The sequence below is a fragment of the Podarcis bocagei genome (assembly GCF_964188305.1).
Source record: "Podarcis bocagei genome assembly, chromosome: 14".
In the NCBI taxonomy this organism is placed as follows: Eukaryota; Metazoa; Chordata; class Lepidosauria; order Squamata; family Lacertidae; genus Podarcis; species Podarcis bocagei.
Window position 1 is genome coordinate 37,537,643 of NC_138139.1, and position 27,318 is coordinate 37,564,960.

Consider the following 27,318-nt stretch of genomic DNA (forward strand, 5'->3'; position numbering starts at 1 on the left):
AACTTGTGGTGGGGAATAGCTGTGCTTTAGAATCCCTTTGAGCCTCCAGACCTGCAATCCTTCAAATCTTCCACTGCAGCTGTGCCTGTGTCTTCTTTGACGCAACCCTGACGTCCAAGTCATCCAGCTCTTCTCCGCTGTGCTTCCTTCTCCTCCCCCTGCCCCCAAGGGGCATCCCTTTTGCTGGAAATAATTGGCACTGTTTTGAAACATGCGTAGAACAGTTGTCTGTGTGAAACTATCCTTCCCCTTGAGTGTTACATTTAAAAGAAGTGGCCTACTTAGTCTTAGCAGGCGCAGAACAGATGGGATTCATTTGGTCCTCCAGAAGTTGCTGGACTACAACACCCATCACCCCTGCCCTGCTTACTGGGGCTGATAGGAGTTGTAGTTTAGTAGCACCTGGAGGCTCAAAGGTTTGCTACTCTTGCTGCAGAGCAAGCATTCTCCAAAATGCCAAGAGCTGGGTCACCTGCATTTCCCCACCCCCTGCAATAAAACTAAAGGGACACTTGACTTAAATTTTTTGTAGCACTTTCCATTCCAGAACAGGCATCTTTTTTGCCGCCTCCAAGGTAGCTCAATTCATACAGCCTCCAGACATCCCCTTCCTGCTTTCTTCCAGGCTGTTTTTCCCCATAGCAATGACTTCTGCAAGTTGCTCGGCATAGTAAATTAGCTGTGTGCAGCAATCCTTATTCTTCCCTGGAGAAGGAGGGGCTACTGTAGCGCCTACACCCCTCAAAGTTATTTGCAGCCAGAGAGAAAGGCCAGTGCTGCAGAGGGAGGGGGCAGTAGCTTCAATTCAATAAGGCACAATTCAGCCCCTCCTCTCAGAGCATGTTCCTATGCCCTCAAAGTTTTTCCCTTCAAAACCCTCCATGGCCTTACACTTCCCTCTATGTGCTTTATTTCTTGGCACATTCCTTCGTGTGACCTTTGACCTCGACCTTACCTCTCTACCCAAAATTACAGCCTTTTCCCTTTAGTGGGAGAGAGGCATTTCCAGGCAACCTCCCTTAGGAGAGTCATCATTTCCTCCTCCCACCACCACCAGTCACTGCCCTGTAACAAAGCCAACTTGAAATAATTGCATATTCTTCCCATGCCTCTAAATTCTCCCTTTCCCGTGTTGTTCCCTTGCATCTGCATTGCACGTCAGCCCCCTGAAGCCATGGACCTGTTATTTGCAAAGTGACATATATGGATAGATGGTGGTATATGAAGAATGGTCATCGTCCCGCACGCACTGGGCAGCCAAAGAAAACCTTCAGAGCTGCCCAAAGGGGAAAAGAGGCAGGAGTTGTTTGAAATGCAAAGTGTGTCCACTGCTGGTTGCGTGAATCCCGAGAAGGTCAGGGTGTGCAGGGAAAGTACTCTGAGTTCTCCCAATGTTAACAGGGCGCCTTGCAGAAGCTTGTGCTTTTTAATGAGCACAGGGACCTCATGCAGAAGCTGAGCGAAGCACAATCCTATTGACTCCCCAGAAGTGTCCTCTTTGGAGCCAAACCACTGGGCTCAGCCATAGCTGAGCGGAGCGTTGCAGAGTTCCCACACTGAGTCAGGCTGGCCAATGCCTGGGCTACAGAGCTATGACGTCACCTGAAGGGGTCCTCAGTGGGTTTCTTGCTCTGGCATCTTCAGAAACAAAACTGAAGAGGGATCTCAGTGCCTGTGTCTGCAAGGCTATCTTGATCTTGGCCTAGAAGCCTGTAGCCTTCATAGTTGAGAGAGGAGGACTTCTTTTCTCTGGTACAGAATATACCTCTATGAAAAGCTTGAAGGTAGATAGCAGATACTGAACAATGGGAACAGGTGGTAGAGGACAGTATTAAGGCCCTTGGTGATCTCCTAGGATGGACTGCCATCCTACCAAAGCTGAATCCCGAGTTGGTTTTGAGACGTGGAACACAGGAAGCTCCCTTATCCCAAGTCAAACCATTTCTTCATCTGGTATTGCCTACTCTGGCTGGGCAGTGGCTCTCCAAGATTTCCAATGGGATCTCATCCTGCCCTGCCCTATCTGGAGATCCTAGGGATTGAACCTGGACCTTCTCCATTCAAAGCAGATGCTGTACCATAGAGCTAGACACGCACACATCCCTCTAATTCCTGGAGCTTTAGGATTCCTTCTGCAGCGTTATGCACACCCTCCATCAGGCTGTTTGGCACTTCCTAATGCCCTTTCATGGCTGGTTTATCATCATCTGGGTGCTGTAAGCCAGCAATGTCAATTTCTATGTTTTGCCCAACTGGTAGAAATAACTTCTGCCCCCCTTTTCAGAACGCTGCCTGTGGTCCTCCAACAAAGCTGTGACCATCACCACCACCATTGCCCCAAGCACTCTGTGGCCATCTGAGAATGCCAGGTGCAGCATCATAGGACAGAGCATCAATCGCTGTCTTAAGGAGCTCTTGGCGTCCCCAATTTCCTCTTACTGGGTGCAGCAGAGGGCCGGGTGGTCCAGTTTCCAAAGCTGCCACCTCTTCTTCATTTCGGATTTCACCTGGATGAAAAGAAAGCATAAGAACAGCCTCCTGAATCCGGCCAGATATACAACTGAGAAACTAAGCAAAAACCTTCTAAAACGGAATAAAATATTCCCAAAACAGTAACAATTAAAAACATCTAAAAGCTGTTTCAGTTAAAAGCAACTGCGATTCAAAACATCCTTCCATCCAGTGATCTTGGGGTTGCCAGAATCAGTATTCTTCAGCCACCAAGTATGCTTGGGTAAACAGGAATGTTCTCAAATTCCTTCCGGAAAGCTAATAATGATGGGAGTCAAGCACACCTCACCAGGGAGGGCATTTCACAACCAGGGAACCACCACCAAAAAGGCCCAGTCGGCACCAACCAGACATCTCTTGGTGATGTCAGCAGCAACAAGTCCTCATCTGCCAATCAGAGGCTCCAATAGGTAAGACTGATCAGGGATTAGTATGAGCTGTATAAGATTGCATGCCCAAGAATGACTGGATCATCTCAGCCAGGGTGGGTGGTGGGAACATTGCTTACCTCCTTATTTGCAAAGCAATACAAGACAGCAACCAGGAATCCCTGCAGTAGATGAGAGAGAGAGAAGGAAGCATGAGTTTGCAATAGCAAACAGAAACCTGTTGGAAAACAGGGCCAAAGCCTGATGGCTTTTGCCAGACAATTTATTTCTGCACACTGCTGCCACATACATTCTCCAACAAACTTTCCCCTTTAGGGTGGAAGTGGGAAATGGGGGTGGTGGTGGTCAGGAAACAAGTAAGCAACCATGTCAGAAAGCAGGTGATCCAAGCCAGGTGCTCCCAAACTCACCTGAAAGGAGTTGAGGAAGAGAGTGAAGAAGACTTTGATGTAGCGCAGCACTCCTGTAGTTTGCTCGTCTGTGACAAAAATGAAGACTACTTCATGGATCCCAAAGAGAGGGACAAGGGTGAGGGTGGCTTTGGCCAGCCTGGAAGGGACAACACCAAGCAGGAGATGAAACTTAAGTTCCTGAGTTCAGGACTCGGGCTTTTCTTTGGGGTTTACCTGGCGGACAAACTCACCGCAGTTTGTAGTCTGCATAGCCCTTCTGATTGGCTCGCAGCTTGGCCAGGATCACTTTGAGGATCTGCATGAAGATCAGCAGGTTGATCTGGGAAGACACAGTGGTGAGTTAATCAAAGCTTGGAAGCAACAAGCCCCTTGCTCACAAAAAGATGCTAGCAAGAAGATAAGACATTGCAGCTGGGAAGACTGTGCCATGTTCTTTCTCCCCCCTGTAGATTTTAGGGAAGAGCCATAGCTCAGGGGGTAGAGCATCTGCTTTGCATGCAGAAGGTCCCAGGTTCAATCCCTGACATCACTAGGAGAGACGCCAGCCTGAAACCTTGGGAGAGTTGCTGCCAGTCAGAGTAGACAGTACTGAGCTAGTCTGACTTGGTACAAGGCAGCTTCCTGTGCAGCATTTGAATGGGGGGTGAGAGACACAACATATTGCCAAGCTATACTGCTTTGACACGGCTGGCAAAGGTGTTGCTCTTCCTGAGTACCAAAAGCCAGCCAGATTCCTTATCACCACCACCACCACCAGAAAGGCACTGTCCTCCCCCTCTCGCCCCATCTCAAGCTAGGCAAGAGGAACAAGGGGGAGGCACTTACCACAGAGGCTAGCAAAATAGGGATGCGAATAATCCACCAGTAATTCATGTTCTCGTTCAATGCCCAGCACCTGCAGCACAAAACAGGGAGGAGATCAGCATCATTCCAGAGGGGTTAATGGAACAGGCAGGAAAACAGCTCTGTGGGAAAGATGGCAAGCAGGGCTGCTCTGTCAGCTCCACTGAGAAGCCACAGAAGACTGTGGGAGACATGTCACCTTGTTCAGTTATTGACCTGCATCTTTTTTTCCCTGTTTGACTGTATAACATAAAATCCCTCCCCGTGCCAATCAGCCCAAATTCCCCATCCCAGTACCACCACACTCACTCTGCATTCTCCTTCAGGTACTTGGCAGCCATCCACGGCACCACAAAAGCCACAGGGGTTCCTGCAAGTCACACAGCAAAAGCTCTGGAAAAAACCAAACACTCACTGGAAGTCGAGAAGCAAGCTAGGTCCACCCCACTGCATTTCTGGGTTAAAAGGCACTGTCTCCACCCCCATGGTTCTGCCCGGACACTGAGGTCCAGGGCCGAGGGCCTTCTGGCAGTTCCCTCACTGCGAGAAGCCAAGTTAAAGGGAACCAGGCAGAGAGCCTTCTTGGTAGTGGCACCTGCCCTGTGGAATGCCCTCCTACCAGATGTCAAAGTGAACAACAACTACCAGACTTTTAGAAGACATCTGAAGGCAGCCCTGTTTAGGGAAGCTTTAAATGTTTAATAGACTATTGTATTTTAATATTCTGTTGGAAGCCGCCCAGAGTGGCTGGGGAAACCCAGCCAGATGGGCGGGGTATAAATTATTATTATTATTATTATTATTATTATTATTATTATTATTATTATTATTATTAATAATATCCCTTCTTCAGCATCCCAAATCAAGCACCATACATCAAGGGGTCTTCAGCCCAGCAAAGGTTCATCAATAGCCAAGATGCTGAGCTTCCTATTCCCTACCTTGACTCAGCCGTTGAGCCCAAATGGGCAAATTGCCCAGGTAATGCAATTGCTGCAGCTGGAGTTCCAAAATTAACACTGTGTATAAAATAGTGTCCTTTGCTTAAGTTCAATTCTCAAGATTCGGAATTGTCCCCTCCCCCCAATAAATCACAATGGATGAAAAGAAGATAGATTGAAGCTGGGGGTAAGAACTGTAGACTGTTCCCAGTGGGACTGGCAGGGCAAAAGGCAGGGAGCTCAACAGTAGGGGGAACCAGATCCCCTGGTAGGGAGAGCCAACTAATGCTAGCTTTGAGCAAGATTATAGGTCCTGGGCGGCTTTTCCTTAAAATAAAACGAAGTGTGCTTAACAATGTATTGTATGCACTGGCCCCAGTATTAGCAAGTGCTTCCCAGCCCAATTCTTCCTTACCCCAGCCCAAGTACAGGTACAGAGTGTAGTAATTCTTCTCTGAAAACACAGCTCCAATCAGAAGCTTGTACAGGTAGACCGCCTCCGCAAGAAACCAATAATGATTGGCCAGAATACAGTACTGCATCACGACTTGAGCCACTCGACAACCAATCGCAGCCTAGAATAAGAGAGCCAATCAGTGTCTAATAAGAACACTTTCCAGCACTTATGAAAAACATGGAAATAATACAGTAATACACATATTGTTGGCATTTCAATCATCATCGTTATTCCAGTTATTTTTGTCATTTTAATTTTTGCTGTTCTTGTTTCAATGATTATTATACCCGTTTACAGCTTGGTTTTTAAAAAAATAAAATTAAGTTTTCAAAAGACACATCGATAAAAATTAGAACCATTTAAAGCAGCTACTTAAAAAGCCAACAAGGAAGGGGGCTTAACTCAGCAGCAACAGAACATCTGCCTTGCATTCAGAAGGTCCAGGTTCAATGTCTGTCATCTCCAGGAAGGGCTAGGAGGGTCCCCTGGCTGAGAGTGCTGGAGAAGGGCTGCCTGTCAGTGTACACAATACTGAGCTAGATGGACCAATAGTCTGACTCAGTATCACATGGCTTCCTATGTTGTTGGACTAGAATATCCATCATCATTGACCAATGGCCCTGCAGTCCGGGGCTGGTGGGAGTTTCAGCCTCACTGTCCAGCTACTATCTTAAGTGGGGCACGGTTAAAAAAGATGGGTCTTCATTTTTTTTCCCAGCACCCCAAGCACTTTACATGAAGAGGTTTTCAGCAAAGGTTCCCAAGATGCTGAGCTCCATGCTGTCTTCCCTGACTGGAGGAAGAGGAGAGGACAGAGGGTGAAGAAAGAGCTGTGAGCAGAGGTGAGGACCTTCTTCCCATCCTTTGGACCTCCTGGGAAACTCAGCAAACCTGCTGTACCTGGAACTGGGTGTGGAGAGTACAGCTGAATGGGACACAGCTTTGGGTAGCCTGTAGAAGCAACATGCCAAGCCCATAAAAGGCAAGTCTAGAGTGAGAGACTAGGGTACTGTTTCCAGAAGTCTTCTCATTGAGAGACTTTTGTGGGTGAGCTGAGAGTTTGTTTGAACCCTTCATGGGAACCCGGAAGCTGAACAGGAGGGTTTATCAGAAGGAAAATGAATTGATTATGATTTTTATACATTAGCAACTTTGGATTAATGCAACATTTTTATATGTAACTGTGCATTTTTTTGTAATATTTTGTTTTGAGTTGTCTGTTACAGTTTTTTTGTACACCACTCAGAGATATTTTTAATAAATGAATTGGGGGGGGAACCCAGAGTCCTTTTTGTTGGGGATAATTCAGATGGAAATTCCCAAGTTTCAAGAAAGGTTATTTATGTATGCCACTAATGCAGCTCGTGTTTTGTTAGCCCAAAAATGGAAAATGAGCGAAGTCCCAACTAAAGAAGAATGGCAACTTAAACTGATGGAATATGCTCAGCTTGCAGACCTAACATATAGAATAAGAGAACAAGAAGTACATACGTTTAAAGAAGATTGGAAAATGTTTATTGAATATATGGAGGGAAATTGTGTATATTTGAAAACGTGGACAGTGTTAAGATAAATTCAACAGAGTAAATAAATTTTGATGGATGTAGTAATGGAATACTTTATGGTTTAGTTTATATAAAATATGCAGGGATTTATGTTATGCAAAATGAACCATGGAAAGAGAAGAAGGGGAGTTATTGGTATTTTAAGGTTGTTTAAATGAATATTCTAAAATGTAAAACAGAAATGTTAATAAAAAATATAGGGGGAAAAGAAAAAAGAAATCAAATACAGTGGTACCTCAGGTTACAGACGCTTCAGGCTACAGACACGTCAGGTTACAGACTCCGCTAAACCAGAAATAGTACCTCAGGTTAAGAACTTTGCTTCAGGATGAGAACAGAAATTGTGCAGCAGCAGCAGGAGGCCCCATTAGCTAAATTAGTGCTTCAGGTTAAGAACAGTTTCAGGTTAAGAACAGACCTCCAGAACGAATTAAGTTCTTAACCTGAGGTACCACTGTAATCAAATCAAACGTTAAGCCCAAATGAACAAATTGCTCAGGAGATGCAAAATCTGCCATTGGAATTGAGTGCAATAGTGCTGGTTTCTTTAGGTTCATGCGACAGTCCGCAGGAATCATACTTGCCTCGTGGCTCAGCAAGGCCTCCCAGTCGGACACCTGGAACGTCTCCCTTCTCCACATCTGCTCCAGCAATGCATCCTTCACGATCACAGAGATGGCCCGTAGCCCGAAGGAGGCGAAGAGGTTTGCGTGGATGTAGTTCCGGGTGCAGCGAAGCTTCCTGGGGGGTGAAAAGGACATTGCACTGGGTACCCAATGTGGGCAAGGTGGGATGCTGTCCACTTGCTGGTGACCCAGTAGCTCCGCACCACTCTATAATTGCTTTAAAAACACAAGCCTTCCAATGAAGCTGGTGTAAAACCTATTGACGGTCAGAGCAGCTCAGGAGTGGAACCAATTGCCTAGAGGGGTGGTGGGCCCTCCCTTGCTGGAGATCGTCATGCAGGGGTTCAACTCAAGCCAGGCTGCCAAAGAAGATCCCTGCCCAAAGCAAGACTTGTAAGCTCCTGATCAGAAACTCCCTGGCGCATCCAATCCCAGCAGGTCCCTGTTGAACCTAATATGGCCAGAGGTTCCCCCATGCCTTGGTGTTGACAGTATCAAGCTGCATGGACCAGTGGTCTGTCTCAATGCAAAATGCTTCCTACATATCTTAGTCATAGGCTAGATCAGTGGTCAGAAACCTTTTTCAGCCTTGGGCCGGTCCACCGTCCCTCAGACCATGTGGTGGGCCAGACTATATTTTGGGGGGGAAATGAAAGAATTCCTATGCCCCACAAATAACCCAGAGATGCATTTTAAATAAAAGGACACATTCTATTCATTTAAAAACTTCAGGCAGGCCCTACAAATAAACCAGATATGCATTTTAAATACAAGGACACATTCTATTCATGTAAAAACATGCCGGTTCCTGGACTGTCTGTGGGCCAGATTTAGAAGGCGATTGGGCCACATCCGGCCCACAGGCCTTATGTTGCCTACCCCTGGGCTAGATGGACCCAGTAGAAAAGCAGCTTCCTGTGATCACAGACATTGCTGGACACAGTCCTGTGTATGTTGAAGGGGTCGCCATGTGCCTATCCAAAATTATAGCAGCCAAATGCTGTGGATTTCTCTCCTCTCTCTCTTCCTTGCACACCTCCTGAACCTGTACAGAACAGACTGCACACTTGAGAGAGAAAGTGAGAGGCAAAGGCGTCCATCACCATCCCACAGGGTCTTTCACTCTGAGCCAGGATGCAGTACCTGAAGACTGTAAGGATGAGCAGAGCCAAGACCAGGGCCAGCAGAGAGAGGGAGTAGCCCACGGTGTAGAGGACCTTGAAGCTGACCATCAGGCGGTAGGATGATTCCTGTACAGGAGAGGAGGCCCCATCAGACAAGCCAAGGCAGCCCATTTCCACTCTTTTCCGGACGCATCCAGCCCGTTGGGAGGGGACTGGGAGCATCGGACTGCAACTGGGAGCATCGGAGGGCAGGGACAGTGGCGCCATCAGGGTAGGCCTTTGGGGCAGAGATCCGGGCCCCATTCAGCAGAACAAGCAGGAAGGCCCTCAAACACTGCCAGCTAGGCTTGCCATGTTTAGAAGCAAATGACATGTCATTATGAGCTTCACGGAGGGCCAGCAAATCCCAGCAGGCTCCCCTTCTCACCTCTCCAGTGTTGCCATCCACCTCTTCCTTGCACTGGGAATGGTCCCTCCAGAGCTCTGTCCCGTTCAGCATCGCCCAGTGGCCATCAGGCCCACACTTGCGGCTCACCGTACCATGTTTAACTGCGAGTAAAAAAAGGCCAGACATTGTCAGGCTGACATGTTTGGAAATGTCAACGCTTAGCATCACTGTGCAGAACATACATCCACTGAAAGCAAGACTGGCTGGCATGAGCTAAGCTGCAAAACAACATCAAACCTAACATTATGTAACATACATTCAACAAACACACAAAACGTAACCGGCTATGCACAGCCGGTTATGTTTTGTGTGTTTGTTGAAGGCATGAGCTAAGCTGCAGGGAGGAAGGGAGACTCCAATCCTCTGAGGGATCATAACAATAGGGCCAAGCAGTAGGACCCAGAGGGAGAGCTGGGCTCCAACCACCCCAGCACAGTGAGTCGGGCACTATCATTTATATATTCAGAGGTCACAGGGCTACTGTCAAAAAGGACAGCCCAATGTCAGAGCTCCCCTTGTGCATTTTGTAACATCTAGTTCAACTTATCACGGCCTAGGACCCTCGTACCTACGGGACCGCCTCTCCCGGTATGCCCCACGGAGAGCCTCAAGGTCCATAAATAGCAACACCCTAGAGGTCCCTGGCCCTAAGGAAGTTAGATTGGCTTCAACCAGAGCCAGGGCCTTTTCAACACTGGCTCCGGCCTGGTGGAACGATCTGCCTCATGAGACCAGGGCCCTGCAGGATATGATTTCTTTCCGCAGGGCATGTAAGACAGAGTTGTTCCGCCTGGCCTTTGGCTTGGAACCAATTTGATTCCCTCCCCCTCTTTCTTTTTTCTTTTTCCTTTCTCCTCCTGTGATGAGGCTGCATTTTAATATTTTAATGTTTCAATATTTTAATTGTATTTTAATCTTGTTTTTAAGTTGTATTCATTCAACTTGTTTTTATTATTGCTTGTTAGCCGCCCTGAGCCCGGCCTTGGCTGGGGAGGGCGGGGTATAAATAAAAAATATTATTATTATTTATTATTATTATTATTATTATTATTATTATTATTATTATTATTATTATTATTATTATTTGGTGCTGACAGTGTGGCTGTTTCTCTACTCCGAGGGCCTTCTGGCGGTTCCCTCATTGCGAGAAGCAAAGCTACAGGGAACCAGGCAGAGGGCCTTCTCGGTAGTGGCGCCCGCCCTGTGGAACGCCCTTCCAGCAGATGTCAAAGCGATAAACAACTACCTGACATTCAGAAGACATCTTAAGGGAAGTTTTTAACATGTGATATTTTACTGTATTTTTGGTTTTTATGGAAGCCGCCCAGAGTGGCTGGGGAGGCCCAGCCAGATGGGCGGGGTATAAATAATAAATTATTATTATTATTATTATTATTATTATTATTATTATTATTATTATTATTATTATTATTATTATTATTATTATTATATTATCACTAGCAGTTGTTGGTGTGGGTGGAGAAAAAACCTAATATTATTCATTCATTCATTCATTCATTCATTCATACCCTGTCCATCTGGCTGGGTTTCCCCAGCCACTCTAGGTGGCTTCCAGCAAAATATTAAAATACAATACTTCATCAGATATTAAAAGCTTCCCTAAACAGGGCTGCCTTCAGATTATAGTGATGTCAGGATGCAGGACAAGTTGTAACTAGCCATTACAAAGGTGAAAATGAGAACCCCAGCAATGTTTTCAACAGCAGCAGGATGCTACAAAATGGGTTTAATCTGAAACATCAGCACTAAGGACAGCGACTCTTCCCAATTTCCTGCTTGAATTACAGTTGGTGCAAAATGATGCCTGCTTTGATTTATGGAACAAAGAGGCAACCTTGCGTCATCCAAACGTTCTGGGACACAACTCCTAAAATCTCTGACTGTGGACATTGGGCTGATTAAAGCTATAGACCAGAACATCTTGAGGGCCCCTGATTTATTGGTTGGTGTCCTGTGGAGGTAAAAGACAGTGCAAACTTAGCCAACAGGAGTCAAGAATATGGCTTAGTCAACAAGGCAAAGTTGACCTAGTCAACAGGATTTGAGAAGTTGGATAGAAGAAAGAGAAAATAGGGATTTGCAGGACAAGTTGAGAAATCCCAGCACGGAGACCTGCACACATTTTTGGGGAGATGGCAGAGAATGTTGTAGATGGAGTGTAAAATAATTTTAGTGAATCTAAGCCTCAAGCTCCCTGGAATGCCTTGCAGATACTCTCCAAAAGAACCCACCAAAAAACAGCCTTACCTTTCTCATACCAGGGCAAATAAAAAGGGCAGGAGACATTGACGATGGTCCCGGGACTCCCATCTGGCCAGCATGCATACATGTCAAACGTCCGATTGCAAAACAGCCCTGAAAGAGGCAAAAGCAAGTCTGGTTGGGAAGGGCAAAACATAGAAGGGCGTCCAATATATTCAGCACAGCATCCCAGAACACAATGTAAAATGCCTTCCGCATCCTCAGTATATCTGTGGCTGTCACTTCTGAGTTAACTCAGCAAAGAGAACTGGTCCTGGGACAACACCAGTTTGACCCTTGCCCAAGCCTCCTTAGGCTTTTCTAGACCAATTCTCAGCCACAATCTCCACTGACAACATGGAGTTCCATTGTACATAACACAACTTCATGCCAGTGATCCATAACTGTTCCCAGTCAGCCATCATGATATTATGTCCAACGTCGCAGGAGATTTTGAAAGAGATAAAATTATATCAAGTACAATATATGAAAATGATGAATCAGGAAATAGAATGGAAGATTAAACAGATGAGACAAAAGACATTTGAATCAGCAAATAAGTGTGGGAAATTGTTGGCATGGCAAATGAAAAAAAGACAAAAACTCAATACTGTCACGAATTTGGAAGTGGAAGGTAAGATTATACAGAACCCAGTGGAAATTAGAAAGTGCTTCCAGAGGTATTTTAAACAACTTTATACACAGGAGAAGCAGAAAGAAATGGACATTGATAAATTTTTGAAAATCAATGGACTACAATAAATTTCCCAGGAAAGTAAGCTAATGTTGAATTATAAAATAACGGAACAGGAAGTAGAAGGGGCTATTCAGAATATGCAACTGGGTAAATCCCCAGGGCCGGATGGACTGACTTCTAGATATTACAGATCTTTGAAAGAATGGTTAATACAACCTTTAAAGGAAGTCTGCAATGAAATATTGGAAGGGAAAAGGGCACCAGAGTCGTGGAAGGAAGCGTACATCACACTTATACTGAAAACAGAGACTGAAAAGACACAGCTTAAGAACTACCGCCCCATATCATTGCTTAATGTGGATTATAAAATCTTTGCAGACATTTTGGCTAAAAGATTTAAAAAGGTGCTAACAGAAGTAATTCATAAAGATCAAGCGGGCTTTCTCCCGGGCAGACACCTGTCCGACAATACGAGGAATATAATTAATATCTTAGAAAAAGTACAAGTGAAGATCAATACCAAAGCAGCTTTGATATTTGTGGTCGCGGAGAAAGCCTTTGACAACATTTCTTGGAGTTTTATGAAAAAGAATTTATTGGGGATGGGGGTTGGTCAAGGTTTTGTAAACGGTATAGGTGCAATTTATTCAGAACAAAAGGCTAAATTAATTGTGAACAACGTAGTGACGGAAGAATTTAAGATTGAGAAAGGAACACGACAAGGTTGGCCAAGCTCTCCATTGCTCTTTATTTTGGTCCTGGAGGTTTTGTTAAATATGATTAGAAGGGACCAATTGGTAAAAGGTATACAAGTGGGAGCCAAACAGTACAAATTTAAAGCATTTGCTGATGACTTGGTATTGACTTTACAGGAACCAGAATCAAGCACTAAAAGAGTATTAGAATTGATTCAAGAATTTGGTCAGGTAGCAGGATTCAAGTTGAATAAGATGAAAACTAAAGTCTTAGAGAAAAACTTAATGGAAATGGAGAGAGATAAGTTTCAGAAAGAGACAGGATTAACACTGGTTAAGAAAGTAAAATACTTAGGGGTTAAAATGACTGCTAAGAATGTGAATTTATTTAAGGATAATTATGAAAAATGCTGGGTTGAAGTGAAAAAGGATCTAGAAATATGGTCAAATTTGAAGTTATCATTGCTAGGCCGAATTGCTGCGATAAAAATGAACGTATTGCCAAGAATGCTGTTTCTGTTTCAAACCTTGCAAATTTTGGATAAAATGGATTGTTTCAAGAAGTGGCAGAGAGATATCTCTAGATTTGTCTGGCAGGGCAAGAAACCTCGAATAAAATTTAAGATATTAACAGATGCTAAAGAAAGAGGTGGATTTGCCCTGCCAGACCTTAAACTTTATTATGAATCAGCCGCATTTTGCTGGCTGAGAGAATGGATGCTTCTTGAAAATACGGATGTGTTGGATTTGGAAGATTTTAACAATGTATTTGGTTGGCATGCATACCTGTGGTATGATAAGGTTAAAGCACACAAAGCGTTTAAAAACCATATTGTCAGAAAAGCATTGTTTAATGTTTGGATAAGATATAAGGATTTGCTAGAAAATAAAACCCCAAGATGGTTGTCACCAATGGAAGCAAAGGCACAGAAAAAACTCAATATGGAGGCCAAATGGCCGAAGTATTGGGAAATCCTGGAACAAGAGGGAGACAGATTAAAATTGCAGAGTTTTGAAAAACTAAAAAATAGAGTACAAGATTGGCTCCACTATTATCAAATAATGGAGGCATATAATTTGGATAAAAAAAATAGGCTTCCAGGTGGAAAAAATCAAAACTGGAAACAGAATTGTTAGATCCTAAAGTTAAGAATTTGTCAAGAATGTATAACCTGCTGTTGAAATGGAATACACAAGATGAAACGGTGAAATCTGTTATGATTAAATTGGTACCTCCTTTTCTTGTGTGGATAGGGCCATTCTGGCTATGCAAGAATCCTCATTCGGAGAATGAGTTTGAAGTTCATATACAGCACACTGTCTCCAAACTAACAGCAACTGATGGACCTATTCCAGTTTGCGGATTTGTCTAACTCTCTTTCAAAGCCATTTCAGTGTGGCAGTCCCCACCTGTCACAGCAGCAAGTTCCACAAATTAAGTGTTAGCGCAACTCAGCAAAAGCATTTGCACACCCATTTTTCAGAAATCAGATCGTAAGCGCATAGCCCTGCAAAATGTAAAGGGGAGGAAAGAGGCAAGTGCCACTCCCTCGAGGTAGCTTTCTTAACGTTACATGACATGTACGTTACGTTTCCGAGTACGTTTCCCAGTACGTTTCCCAGTACGTTTCCCAGTACGTTTCCGAGCACAATTCAAAGTGTTGGTGCTGACCTTTAAAGCCCTAAACAGCCTCGGTCCAGTATACCTGAAGGAGCGTCTCCACCCCCATCGTTCTGCCCGGACGCTGAGGTCCAGCGCCGAGGGCCTTCTGGTGGTTCCCTCATTGCGAGAAGCAAAGCTACAGGGAACCAGGCAGAGGGCCTTCTCGGTAGTGGCGCCCGCCCTGTGGAACACCCTTCCAGCAGATGTCAAAGCGATAAACAACTATCTGACATTCAGAAGACATCTTAAGGCAGCCCTGTTCAGAGAAGTTTTTAACGTGTGATATTTTACTGTATTTTTGGTTTCTATGGAAGCCACACCAGAGTGGCTGGGGAGGCCCAGCCAGATGGGCGGGGTATAAATAATAAACTATGATGATGATGATGATGATGATGATGATGATGATGATGATGAAATCAGCACATTTTAATTCTATATATTGCTGCTCCTTAAAAAAAATGGGTGGGGTGGGGGTGGAAGTAAAGTATTCAATACATTTACTCCCTCTCACCATTCTTAAACAATACTTAGCTGGTGGTTTGAATGGTTCCATCCTGTGAAGTCATCCCCCTCTTCACAGGAAGGCAACTCAGCAGGCCCCTTCCACTCCTTTTGGATGAGAGCCTTAATAGAAATTGGTTCACTCTGCAAAAATCAGCTTCCCAGCAGGAGCAACATCTATAAAAGCAGTTAAATAGAATCTCCAGACCTCTTCCCTACATACACACGCCCTTAGCCTTGCTGTAATCAAAATCAGGGTGCTTAAAGGATGCATCTGTTCTTCAGCGGGCTTTTGACTTTGCATTTAGCATTGCAAGGAAGGTGCCTGCTGGGAACTGGGGTGTGGGTGTGGGTGTGTGGAGTTTCACTGGATTCCTTATATTGAGAGAACAAGAATCCACCCTGAGCACTGCACTTAGGTAAGTCCCTTTCTTTTGCTAGAATAAAAATATCCTGTCCATTTTCACTGCTTTGAGTGAAAATGGGCACCCCTTCTGGGACTGACATCCCAGGAATTCCTATGGGATGTTTGGAGACTCTTTTGCCCATTGCAGACTAGAGTATTAGGTTGGAGTTATAACTGACTGATGGAGGGAGGTATAGACAGAGAGAGATAGAGCGCGCAGGAAGGTGGGAGAGAAATACAAAGCTTGCTAGGGCAGGAAACAGTTCATGTGCCACCTTTATAGCAGGTGCCCAGTTAAAATAATTTGCAGCACATCTACTTAGAAGTCAGTCCCACCCATTTCAATGGACCTCACTGCTAGGCAAGGGTGTGTATAGAATTGCAGCTATGCTGTGCAATTCCATGCATGTTTACTCGGAAGTAAGACTTGGTATGTTCAATGGCACCCATGGTAATGCAGACGTTAAGCTGCAATCCTATACACTTACCTGGGATTAAGTCCCATTGAACTCCAAGGGACTTACTTCTGAGTAGGCATGTATAGGGCTGTATAGTTAGCCTCTTTGGCAGGCCTGCCTGTGATTGGAGGAAAGAAAAGAGAGGGGGAGAAAGTAGGTGGCCCCAACCAATCAGTGCAGGGAAAATGCATCTCAGGGTATACCTGATATGAACCAATGTCATATTTAGCAACAACAACAAAAAATGATATGAAATATTTGTACCATAAACTGGCTAATAAATTAGTGCATAAGGTATAAATAATAGGTGTCTTCAAAGAAACTGTGAACTTGAATATCATTTTTCACCCAGCGGTGGTCAGGTAAAGCCCACTCAGAGTCCCTGTTTTATTCACCATTTATTCACCATTCACCATTTTTGCTGCATTTTCTAGTGCATTTCTTCCATCATGGAACTTGAAGGGGATAAGGCCATAGCTCAGTGGTAGAGCATTTGACTTGCATGCAGAAGGTCCCAGGTTCAATCCCCAACAACTCCAGATACAGCAAGGAATGTCATCTTATCTGAAGACCTGGAGAGCTGTAGACAAATACTGAACTAGATGGACCAATGTGTCTGACTTCATACAAAGTGATGATGCCCTGTGATCCTTAGAGGCCCCTTTGAAGGCTCAAAGGGGGTTTAAGGCAGTCTCATTGACCTCACTTTAGCAAGGCAGCTGAGTCTCCTGCCTTCAGACCACGTGCAGGAATAGTAGAAGCCTATCACTTTTCAGGATTTCCTCTTCTGCACCATTCTTCTCTAGTCCAATCCCTTAGCAACGTAGGAATCTTTTTCCCAACATGGGGCTCAAGCCCATGGCCGTGAGATTAAGAGGCTAATGCTCTACCAACTGAGCTATCCACAGGCTCTGGGCTTCTGTAGGAGGAAGGTGGAGTATCTAAGAACAAGTATTGCTCTAATATTTTTATGCAAACTGCTTTGTGAGGTTTGCCTGAGAAGCAATATGCAAATATCTAAAATATATAAAGAGATGGAGATTTTTCCTTGCGAAATTGCCACTTTAAAATCAGCCACAAAGAAAATGGCTCCTTACCTGAAGGGTAAGGATCACTTGCTATCTTCTTCAAGCAGTCATCTTTATACCTCATCCATTGTTCAAATGTCTTCTCCAGAACTTTTGGGCTGCAGCCCTGCAAAAATAAAACACTCTGCTGAGATTCAGGGCAAAGGCACTGCTAAAGGCCACCTTTACTCCTAGGTGGATAGCATGAGAATGGCCCAGGACAGCATAGCACCTCCTCCATGGGGCCACCATAGTCCATCTGCACCTGCACCTGCTGATTGAACACCATGAGGGCTAGAAGCCTGCAGTTTTGCATTAGACAAAAGTCTCAGAAAGCTGCACTGTGCACTCAGTACCACACTGTGCTCTCTACTGGCGTGAGTGAACTCACAGCATTGCAAGCAAGGGTCAGGAGTCCAAAATCCATTTACTGGACCTCTTGCACTGTTGTTTTTTGGTGGTCCTGCACGATGCACCATTTCCCTCTTATCTACGCCTTCTATCCAGGGGGAGGGAGGCATGTTCCCACCCTGCAACTGGAAATATCTCCCAAGAGAGATACACTACTGTGTTTTCTGCTAGGTACTCAGCAGGGTTGCCAGTACTTAGTCTGGAATTGCAAGACCTTTGCCTCTTTGGACTCTAGGAAAAGAGGTAAAATCTCAGAGAAAGGGAACTGAAATATACTCAGAGTCGAGTGCGAATTTCATGCTCTTTATTCAGCTCATAGTAGCAATGAATGAATCTTTCCCCAAAACGTCTAGCTATATATATATTATTCACACAATGGGCCCCGCGTGATTGGCTAATTCCGGGCTGCTCCTGCAGGCCAATCAGGTTGTTGATTCACTTCATCCAGGAGCCTGATTGGCTGCTCCTGCAGGCCAATCAGGTTGCTGATTCACTTCCACCTGGAGCTGGATTGGGTGGCTCCTGCAGACCAATCAGACTGTTGCATTCTGGATCCTATTGTTCTAGGATTCAGCTCAGTACATAACAGGAACAGAATTAAGGGGACAACCTAAGGGACTCTTGAGACCACGTGTTTGCTGCACATCCGTCCTAATTTGCTAACACAGAGGTTAAATGGCATTTGGTCTTTGTTGAGCCTTCTTTCTTATTTGTTTGTGTGGAGGTTACATGCCACTGGGCATTCATCCCGACTTACGTGCTTATTACACATTTTCCTGTCAGTCTTTTGTCCATCCCATAATTTTGAATGCATTTGCTCACCACAAAAAAATCCATTCTTTTTCTTTAGGTGGATAAAACATTTTTGAAGCACATGCCTTCCCCCCAAAAGAATCTGGGAAGCTGTAGTTTGTTAAGGATGCTGAAAGTTTTTATGAGACTCCTTAACAAACTTCAGCTCCCAATATTCGTTGGGAGTGAGGGGGACACTATAACTATTACAGTAGTATGAAAGTGCTTCATATGTTTGGTTTTGGATTTGATATCCTGCTTTATCACTACCTGAAGGAGTCTCAAAGCAGCTAACATTCTCCTTTCCCTTCCTCCCCCACAACAAACACTCTGTGAGGTGAGTGGGGCTGAGAGACTTCAGAGAAGTGTGACTAGCCCAAGGTCACCCAGCCAAAGCTGTCAACGTTTCCCTTTTTTAAAGGGAAATTCCCGTGTTCCGAATAGGATTCCTCGCAAGAAAAGGGAAAAGTTGACAACTATGCACCCAGCTGCTGCATGTAGAGGAGCGGAGACTCGAACCCAGTTCACCAGATTACGAGACTACTGCTCTTAACCACTACACCACACTGGCTCTCCATCATGTGTATGGTGCAAATGTGACCGGCTTGTTCTCTGTTCCTCGATATAGTGCAGGACTAGAGACAGCAGGTCGAAATGGCACTAAATGATATTTTGGCTAAGTATGAAAAGAAGCTTGCTAACAGCAAGGGCTGCTCAGCAGTGGAGCAGAGTTCCTTGGGAAGGCCGTGAGCTCTTCTTGGCTGGAGTATTGAGAAGCTGGCTGGCCATCTGTTCAGGCTGCTGTGTTTGCAGATTCCTGCACTGAGCAGGAGGTTGGATGAGACGACTGCCAATGTTCCTCCTGATGCTGAGGCTCAACAAACTGCCCACAGTCTTCATTCATATTTTTTGCAATAATGAGGACCCAGAAACTTGGCTCTTTTACCACAACCTCCAAGGACCACAAGCAGAGCCTGTACCTACTAGGTGCCATCCTCTGCCACTATGAGACTTTAACACCCAGCCTCCATGCTTATCAGCCTAGATAGCTCAGATGATTAGAGCGTGGTGCTGATAACACCAAGGTTGCAGGTTCGATCTCAGTATGGGACGGCTGCATATTCCTTAGGGTCCCTTCCAACTCTACAATTCTATGATTCTATGATGTTAGGAGACTGCCAAACCTAGCCCACATCACCTGCTTTGAGCAGGAAGACACTGTCCATGAGACAAAAGGTATCCGCCAACATCAAGGCCTGCGTGAGTAAAGACGATGAGCTGGCTGGCTTGAAACTCTTACCTCCAGAAAGATCAGGCTCATCCAAGGGAGGCAAATCAATTTAGTCATGGACCAAGGAGAATGTGCATCCCTCATAGTTAGCTTTGCTCCTTGGCACGGGGATCACAGCCGAAATATGGTCCCTTCAAAGCCCCTGAGAGAAAGAGAGAAGAACATGGCAGGAAAACAGGTTTAGAGACACTTTTGGAGAACGTTTTTCTAGGATATTCCAGACAGTCAGCAAAGATGGATGAACTATCCTGTCTCAAAGAATGCTACAGAAACACTTGCCTCTTCCCATTACTATTTCCCTGCTGATTGAAACTTCTTTCCTTTTATGTAACCACAACATTATTGATATAACTAAACATGAAGGGGGGAAATAGATCCAGACAGAAAAACAAGAAGTTTTGACAACAGCAAACAGCAGGCACCAAACCTAAGCACTTAATTAAATCATTACAATTATTATTATTATTATTATTATTATTATTATTATTATTATTATTATTATTACACTATACCTGGAGGTCTCACTTTTTTGTATTTGATTTTCAGCTCAAAGATCCTTGGATCTAACATCTGCTCAAGGATAGCTACAGATGGAAAGCCCCACTTCCTCTGCAGGGAGAGATGTGTCTGACTGTGTGTGTGTGAGCGCTGAGATTCTGCCCAAGTGTGGAAAAAGAGCAGGAGTGGCAAGCTTCAAGTTCCTTATTTTTCTGTCCCATTTGGGGGCTGGGAATCTCTGGGCTTCTGTATCTGGCCCATGGGATTCTCCCCAGGCCCTGCAGTACACCCACTTTAAGTGGATTTGCCTGGGTGGAATGTGTTCTAAACTATGATGACGCCTCTTGCTTGCCTGGACAGATGGAGGATAAAGGGGGGGTGCAAACCTCTGGTTTTTTGCATGGCTGGAATGCAACCAATGGTAAAATGGTAAGTCACGCCTGTTGCTCCACCCACTTTTTGCCTCCAGCCCCGCCCACCACTGGCATGTGGCCCTAGGGAAGCTTGCCTGGCAGGGAATGTGGACTTTGGACCAGAAAAGGTTCCCCACCCTGCATTAATTAATTTTATAATGAATGATTTTAGAGTGTTGTTTGTGCTGTACTTTTGTACTGTTTTATTGTTGTTAGCCACCCTGAGCCCGGCTTCGGCTGGGGAGGGCGGGATATAAATAAATTTATTATTATTATTATTATTATTATTATTATTATTATTATTATTATTATTATTATTATATACACAATCCTTCTCCCTCTCTCTCTAATGCTTTATTGGTTTCAAACCTGCGTAAGAGAAATAATAGATTATAACAACAAAATAAAGATAAACATTCATTCGTTCTTTGATTGCTGCTTGTTTTGTACCTCATTCTATACTTCAATTTAACATGACCTCCGATCTTCCCATTATGTTCCCGAGTTAGATTCCTTGGATACACATTTGACTTTATTTTCTCCCTATTATATAACTTGTTTTTGGTTTTTCCAAAACTGTCCTATTCACACGCAGAAACTCAGTTGATACCTGCCAATGGATTGATATTTTGACAATGTTCTTTTACATAGACTCTCTCTATATATCTGGTAACATCTCATAGCCTTGCTGATATTCTCAAAAATTGTGCATACTCCCTTTATGATTTTGCCAGTCTGATTTGGATGGGATAGTTTCTCCCTTCCAACCTTTTGCAATTAAAATTCTGGCAGCAACTGTAACATACGTAAAGATTCTCTTGAACTTTTTGGGAATTTCATTACCCATAATTCCTAGCAGGAAGGCTTCAGGTTTTTGGGGGGAAAGAGCATTTAAACATTTTCTTAAATCATTTCCCAAAATGTCTGACAATCCTACCCTATCTCGATTTCTTCTCTGTTCAGTGGTCAGGGATCAAACAATCCACATACCATGCATGACTGCTGTATCCAGCACTTAAGGGCGCCAGGTAAAGATGCTTTTGTTCACCCAGGTGTGTAGCTTTTAGTTGGGACCATATGTTATGACGCTACCCTAGCCTGTATTGGTGTCCATCTTTCTAGATATAGGGTAGCATCTATCCTTTCTATGCTATTGCAGGATGAGCACTTTCAGCCAATAACACACTTCTAACTTTTCGATGTATTTTAAATTGCATATTGTGTTTACCTTTATAATCGTAAGTCACTATGAGACATTTTATGCCAGGCATAGGCAAACTCAGCCCTCCAGATGTTTTGGGACTACAGTTCCCATCATCTCTGACCACTGGTCCTGTTAGCTAGGGATCATGGGAGTTGTAGTCCCAAAACATCTGGAGGGCCGAGTTTGCCTATGCCTGTTTTATGCAGTAATCCACAAATAGATGCTCTTATGACCTGTCGACTAAGGCTGTGCACACGCTCTTGTTTGCTCAGTATCCTGTGCCAGGATCTCACCACCAGATTGGAAAGCGGCTCGCACACCAAGTTAGCTATACGTAATCCATACCTATCCTGTCATTTCTTAGGGAGGGAAAACGCATCTTGATGACTTTCCCCTGAAACCATCTTTAATCCGAATTGAAGGGAAGTACTGTAATGACCTCGCTGCATTTTAAGCCGTTCATGTGCACACAGCCCAAAGTCATCCAGGTGGTTTGCAAACACATTAAAAATAGGATTTGAATATGAAAATTAAACGTGGTACAAAACAGCTACTTACAGTGCAAACTGGCACAGAGATGCCTAAAAGGTAACATCAAAACAAGCCTTTGGAAATTGGAAATTGCTGGATTAAAGGAAAGGAGTGAAAAAGCACTTGCAGCCCCAACACAGAAGCAAAGATCTTGTCTTGATGGGTATCTTATCTCTGGCTCCAGTGTCACTTGCGCAGCACAAACTGAAGTTATCGCCTGCTGGAATCTCATGAAGCATTATATAAAAACTAATCCCTCGGGAGAGGCATAATCGCGTAACAGCACCACATAGGCTGATTTGCATCTGCAGCTCAACACATACTGACCTGCTAGGAGAATGTCAGTAGTTCACACGCAGCAGCGAGAGCAGCCTGAGCTGGAGGATGCTCTGAGTGGCATTTCAAGCATGTGCTCAGATGATCCCAGTCAGGACCGGCCTCCATCTGTTTACTCATATGATAGAAATAGCAGAAACTGCACTGGCCACAGCTGCAGGACATGCTGGCGTGTACCAAGCAGGCTACACAGGTACAAAAGACGTCTGCCATCTACCTTCTGCCAAGTCAGACTCTTGCTCCATCTAGATTAGTATCAGATGGATACTCCTGGGTTTAAGACTGGGGTCTCTTTCGGCTCCAATAGGGATTGAACCTGGGACCTTCTGGAGGCAGAGCAGATGCTCTAAGCCCAGTGCCCTGCATTTTCTCCCAGTCAAGTTTCCCTCTTACTGGAACCACACACATCCTGCTGCTACAACTGCTCCTTTCAGAAAAAAAATAAAGAAATCTCAAGTTCTAAAGAGTCAATGAACCATGTGAATGGAAGCCAGTTCTCCAGAAACAAGCAGTGGTCCCCAATTCATTCATGGCTGGTTCCACCTCCAGATTGTAAGGAAAATAAAAGGGAGAAAATACTGCAGAGCAGGAGATGGGAACCTGCAGTACTGCAGTATTACTAGACTATGGGCACATCTGCACGACACATTTAAAGCATGTGGCTTATTCTTAAATAATAAAAATAACAATGAGAACTTTTGGTTGTTAAGGGTACTTGGAATTGTACCTATGTGAGGGGTTAGCTACAGTTCCCAGCAGTTGAGGCCAGGCCGTTTGAGGGGCTGGGGCACTGCCAGTTTAATATCCTTCTTCCCTCCTGTTCAGTTTCTTATTTATTTCTTTTTAAAGCATTTTCATCCTGCTCTTTGGCTAAAGAAAGGCTCCCAGAGCCACAGCTTCAGTTATCATTAATAAGAAGGTTCCTGTGGCATAACCAGTCTAATTAATGCCCAAAGGGGTTAATACCATAGAGTAAGCTGTCCTGCCAGGCTTAGCTATGTCACTTCTCCTACCTCGGGAGGAAATAGGTAATCAAACCTATTGTCCCCACACACCCTGTAGTCTACCTGGGAAGCTCAGCATGAGAACAGGAGCTTTTCTCAAGAAGCTGAGAGATACCGATGGATTGTGGCTAACATCGTGCATCCTTGGCTCCCAACTGGGAGCATGTTGGGGCCAGCATAACCGCTAATGCGTGCACAAGCCTTGAAGTCAAAGCATCCCCAAAGATGCCATTGTCAAGATGCTGGAGTTTGAACCTTTGGCATGGCAAATGTGGGGGCTCTTCACGCACCTGGCATCTGCCCTGCCAGCAAAACCATCCCTGGACTTGCAGCCACGGGTGACCTAAGAACAAACTGAAAGAGCATCAGCACAAAGCCGTACTTGTTCCAGGTTCCTGGAAATGGAAATCCATTGCAGTGGCATTCCGCGAAGAAATGGCCAGGGGCTGATCTGCATGTCGGAAACGTTTAATGAGGCTGCAAGCGTAATAGAAATGTACCTCTGTTAGAGTTAAACAAAGCATCAACAAGGAAAGGGGCAGGGGAACCAGTTTCTTCTCTCTTCCTTAAGAAGTGGAGGTTCTTCCCCACAACTATGGGTAGAGAGAAAGGAGTGTGTGGTTGCCATGCACCAGAGGCATAGTATTTCGGGAGGGGTGTGGGCAGTGCTCCCCATCCACTCCTTTCTGACCACTCTTTCTCAGGATCTGACAACTCAACAGTTCTTAGGAACAGGGCATCTGTTGATGTAAACCTGAGCTAGTGGAACCTGTGGTCCCAGTGGCGTAGCGTGGGGGGTGCCAGGGGTGCCGACCGCACCGGGCGCAACATCTGGGGGGGCGCGAGTCCAGAGGGAAGGGACAAGTTCCTTCCTCGGCCGGGCTCCCCGCCGCCACCGCCAGCCTTGCGCCCTAGCGCGCGCGCCCCCCGCCGTCGCTGTGGCTGCGCTCCGCTCACTGCTCGCAGGAGGAGCAGCCGCTGCAGCAGCGCCGACGCCGCCACAGACGCCTGGCCGGGCACGGGCAGCCTCTGCACCCTGCCGCCGCCGCCATCCCCTCGGCCCAGCCACAGGCGGCGGCTGCTTCTGCCTCCATCCTCCTCCGGGCAAGCAGCGTTGTTTGCGCGGCAGCGCCAGCGGCAACTCGTAGGTTAGGGGTTGGGGGGGCGCAAATTACTTGCCTTGCCCCGGGTTAGGGGGCGCAAATTACTTGCGTTGCCCCGGGTGCTGACAACTCACGCTACGCCGCTGTGTGGTCCTGCAGATGTTGGAGTACAACTCCCATCATCCCTGATCCCTGCAACCTCTGGAAGGTACCAGCTTCCCCATCCCTGACACAAAATAGTCAGGAATAGCCATATGTGTTAAGTGTGCCTGCCAAACACAGTACGGTGTAGTGGTTAGAGGGTTGGGCTAGGATCCAGGAGACCAGGGTTCCAATCTCCACTCAGCCATGAAGCTCACGGGATGATCTTGGGCCAGCTGTTATCTTTCAGCCTAAACTACCTCACAGGGTTGTTGTGAAGATAAAATGGGAAGAGAAGAATGTATGCCATCTTGAGCTCCTTGAAGGAAAGGTGAGATATAGGCATTATTATTATTATTATTATTATTATTATTATTATGGCTGCTTGCTTCCAAAAGACATGGGCACATAACCCAGCAAAAATTATCATGGCTAAACTGCAATCCCTTTCCCATTTACTTGGGAGTTAAGCCTGAGTGAACATGGTGGGGCTTGCTTCTGATATGGAAGGGATCATGAGGGTCATCTAGTCTAATCCCCTGCAATGCAGGAATCTTTCACCCAACATGAGGCTCAAACCCACAACCCTGAGATTAAGAGTCTTGTGCTCTACAGACTGAGCTATCCCTCAGTGAAGAGGATCATGCTGTAAAACCCATGACAAACAGCTTGATCCTATGCAGGCTTACTCAGAAGGAAATCTCACAAAGTTTAATGAGATTTTGTTGCTTACAGCAGGGGTGTGGAACCTGTGGCCTTGCAGATGCTGCTGGACTCAAACTCCCACAGGGCTTGGCCAACAACATCTGGAGAGTTCCTCATCCCTGGTCTACAGGATCACAGCCTACATCCTCTACCATTGCTTTCAGCAGGATTTGCAGCGCACACCCAGGCATGTTTACACAGAATTAATTTACCCAGGACTTACACCCTGGTTAATATGCTTAGGACTGCCGCCCAAGTCAGGGAATGTGCTCAATAGCAATTAAATTAATGCTGCTGCGATCGATATTACTAAGTATGCAACATCTGTGTGCCATTGGGTAGCACAACAACAACGAAGCTGCACATACAGACTCTCAAAACTAACATAATTCTGCCTGGAATGGATGGTGTGATAAATTCCAAAATCTTTTGTCAAATGCCAGGCGTGAGGGAGCAGCTGCCTGTGGCACCTTGAAGGCTGACTGTAGCTCCCCCGTCGAGCATCTGCTCTGCATGCAGGAGGTCCTGGGTTCGGATCCCCGGCATCTCCCGGTTAGGGCTGGGGAGTCCTGAAAGTCTGGAGAGCTGCTGCTGCCAATCAGTGTAGGCACCACTGAGCTAAATGGACCGGCTCAGTCTACGGCAGCTTCCTAGATTCCTCAAACCAGCGTCGAGCTTTTCCTGTCTGCTCCATCCGCAGCAAACTCTGATCCACGATGGTCGAGGCGCCACTCGCAACTTACGGAGGAGGCTGCAGTACTCTGCTCACATGGATGCAAGCCCTATTGAGCAGCATAGGGCTTGCTTCCGAGTAAACATGTAGGCTTGCGCGATAGGAGCACCCTCCCCACCCCCGAAATTGATAATCGGTACAACTGGGGAGTCGGGTGACATTCACCCCTGGTGCAAGGAGATGGACGTTCAACACACACACACAGCCTCCGGTCCCCTTCCACGGTCCTTCCTTCCAGCCACGATCGTGTGAAGACGACCACGTTTCGAGGCTGGGGAGCCCTCCCCTCGCTCAACATTAACTCCTGAGCACCCGAGAGGTGGTCTTCCTCCTATCTTTTAGGATCTACGGGCGGCACGACGGGGGGAACGACGACACACAGATAAATAAGGGGAACCTACATGCCTTCTCCCCAACCCCCACGACAAGTCTCTTACCCGGCCCCCACATCTCATCTTTTTCTCTTAGAAATCTCATCGACGGATCAAAACTCTTCTCTTTAAACAAAACGCGCCGTGCCCTCTCTGTGCTTTATAACGCCGAGCCTACCTCTCAGGGTTGTTGTGGGCAGGAAACGGGGACGGGGGGGGGGGTCAAACCTTGCGCGCGCCCTTAAGCTCCCGGGGCGCAAGCGGGGAGAGAGAACTCATCCATCGAGGAATACAGAGAAATCCTTCGCAATCCCCTTCTCCGCCGCCTCTTTCTCTCTCCCGGCTTGCGAAGCAGGCACACGCCTCCGTCGGATGCGCGCCTCACCTGGCCGGGCGACTTCTCCTCGGCGTTTGCTCGGAGCCTCTTTCTCCTTCGCCGCCGCCGCTGGATCCAGGCAGGCGGGCGCTCCCTCCAAGCTCCCGCAGTCCGATGGAGAGACTGGACTTGGATTTGACTTCCTCGCTCCGACGGAGCGGTAGCTGCTGCCGCTGCTGCTGCTCTGGACGCCGCCTGCTCCTCTCCGGCGCGCTTCTGCGTCCTGTCCCCTCGACGGAGGAGCCTCGCCTCGTCTCTCCCAGCCAGACTCCTCCCTCTCCGCCGCTCGTGGCTCCCCGGACGGAGTGGAGAGAAAAGTGTCAATGGAATGGAGAGGGAGGAG

The 27,318-nt window shown here is 45.9% G+C and overlaps 1 protein-coding gene across 1 annotated transcript; it reads right to left on the minus strand.

Annotated features, from left to right (window-relative positions):
• Positions 1–88: 88 nt before the first annotated feature.
• Positions 89–27,097, minus strand: LOC308573217 (glucagon receptor-like). Its single transcript, XM_081169944.1, has 14 exons — positions 26,985–27,097; positions 19,570–19,702; positions 17,097–17,193; positions 11,586–11,693; positions 9,297–9,418; positions 8,889–8,995; positions 7,704–7,860; positions 5,513–5,672; positions 4,466–4,526; positions 4,139–4,208; positions 3,544–3,632; positions 3,311–3,449; positions 3,020–3,061; positions 89–2,507 (listed from the first exon to the last, which is right to left on the minus strand). The coding sequence occupies exons 2-14, from the start codon at positions 19,642–19,644 to the stop codon at positions 2,436–2,438; spliced, it is 1,299 nt and encodes a 432-aa protein (XP_081026070.1). The 5' UTR covers positions 19,645–19,702; positions 26,985–27,097; the 3' UTR covers positions 89–2,435.
• Positions 27,098–27,318: the final 221 nt, after the last annotated feature.

Coding starts and splice junctions, on each gene's coding strand:
- LOC308573217 (XM_081169944.1), bottom strand. CDS start 19,644: ATGAGGGATGCACATTCTCCTTGGTCCATGACTAAATTGATTTGCCTC. Junction 11,694..17,096: donor AAGTGATCCTTACCCTTCAG/GTAAGGAGCCAT, acceptor TGCCTCTTTCAG/GGCTGTTTTGCAATCGGACG. Junction 5,673..7,703: donor AGGCCTTGCTGAGCCACGAG/GCAAGTATGATT, acceptor CTCTTATTCTAG/GCTGCGATTGGTTGTCGAGT.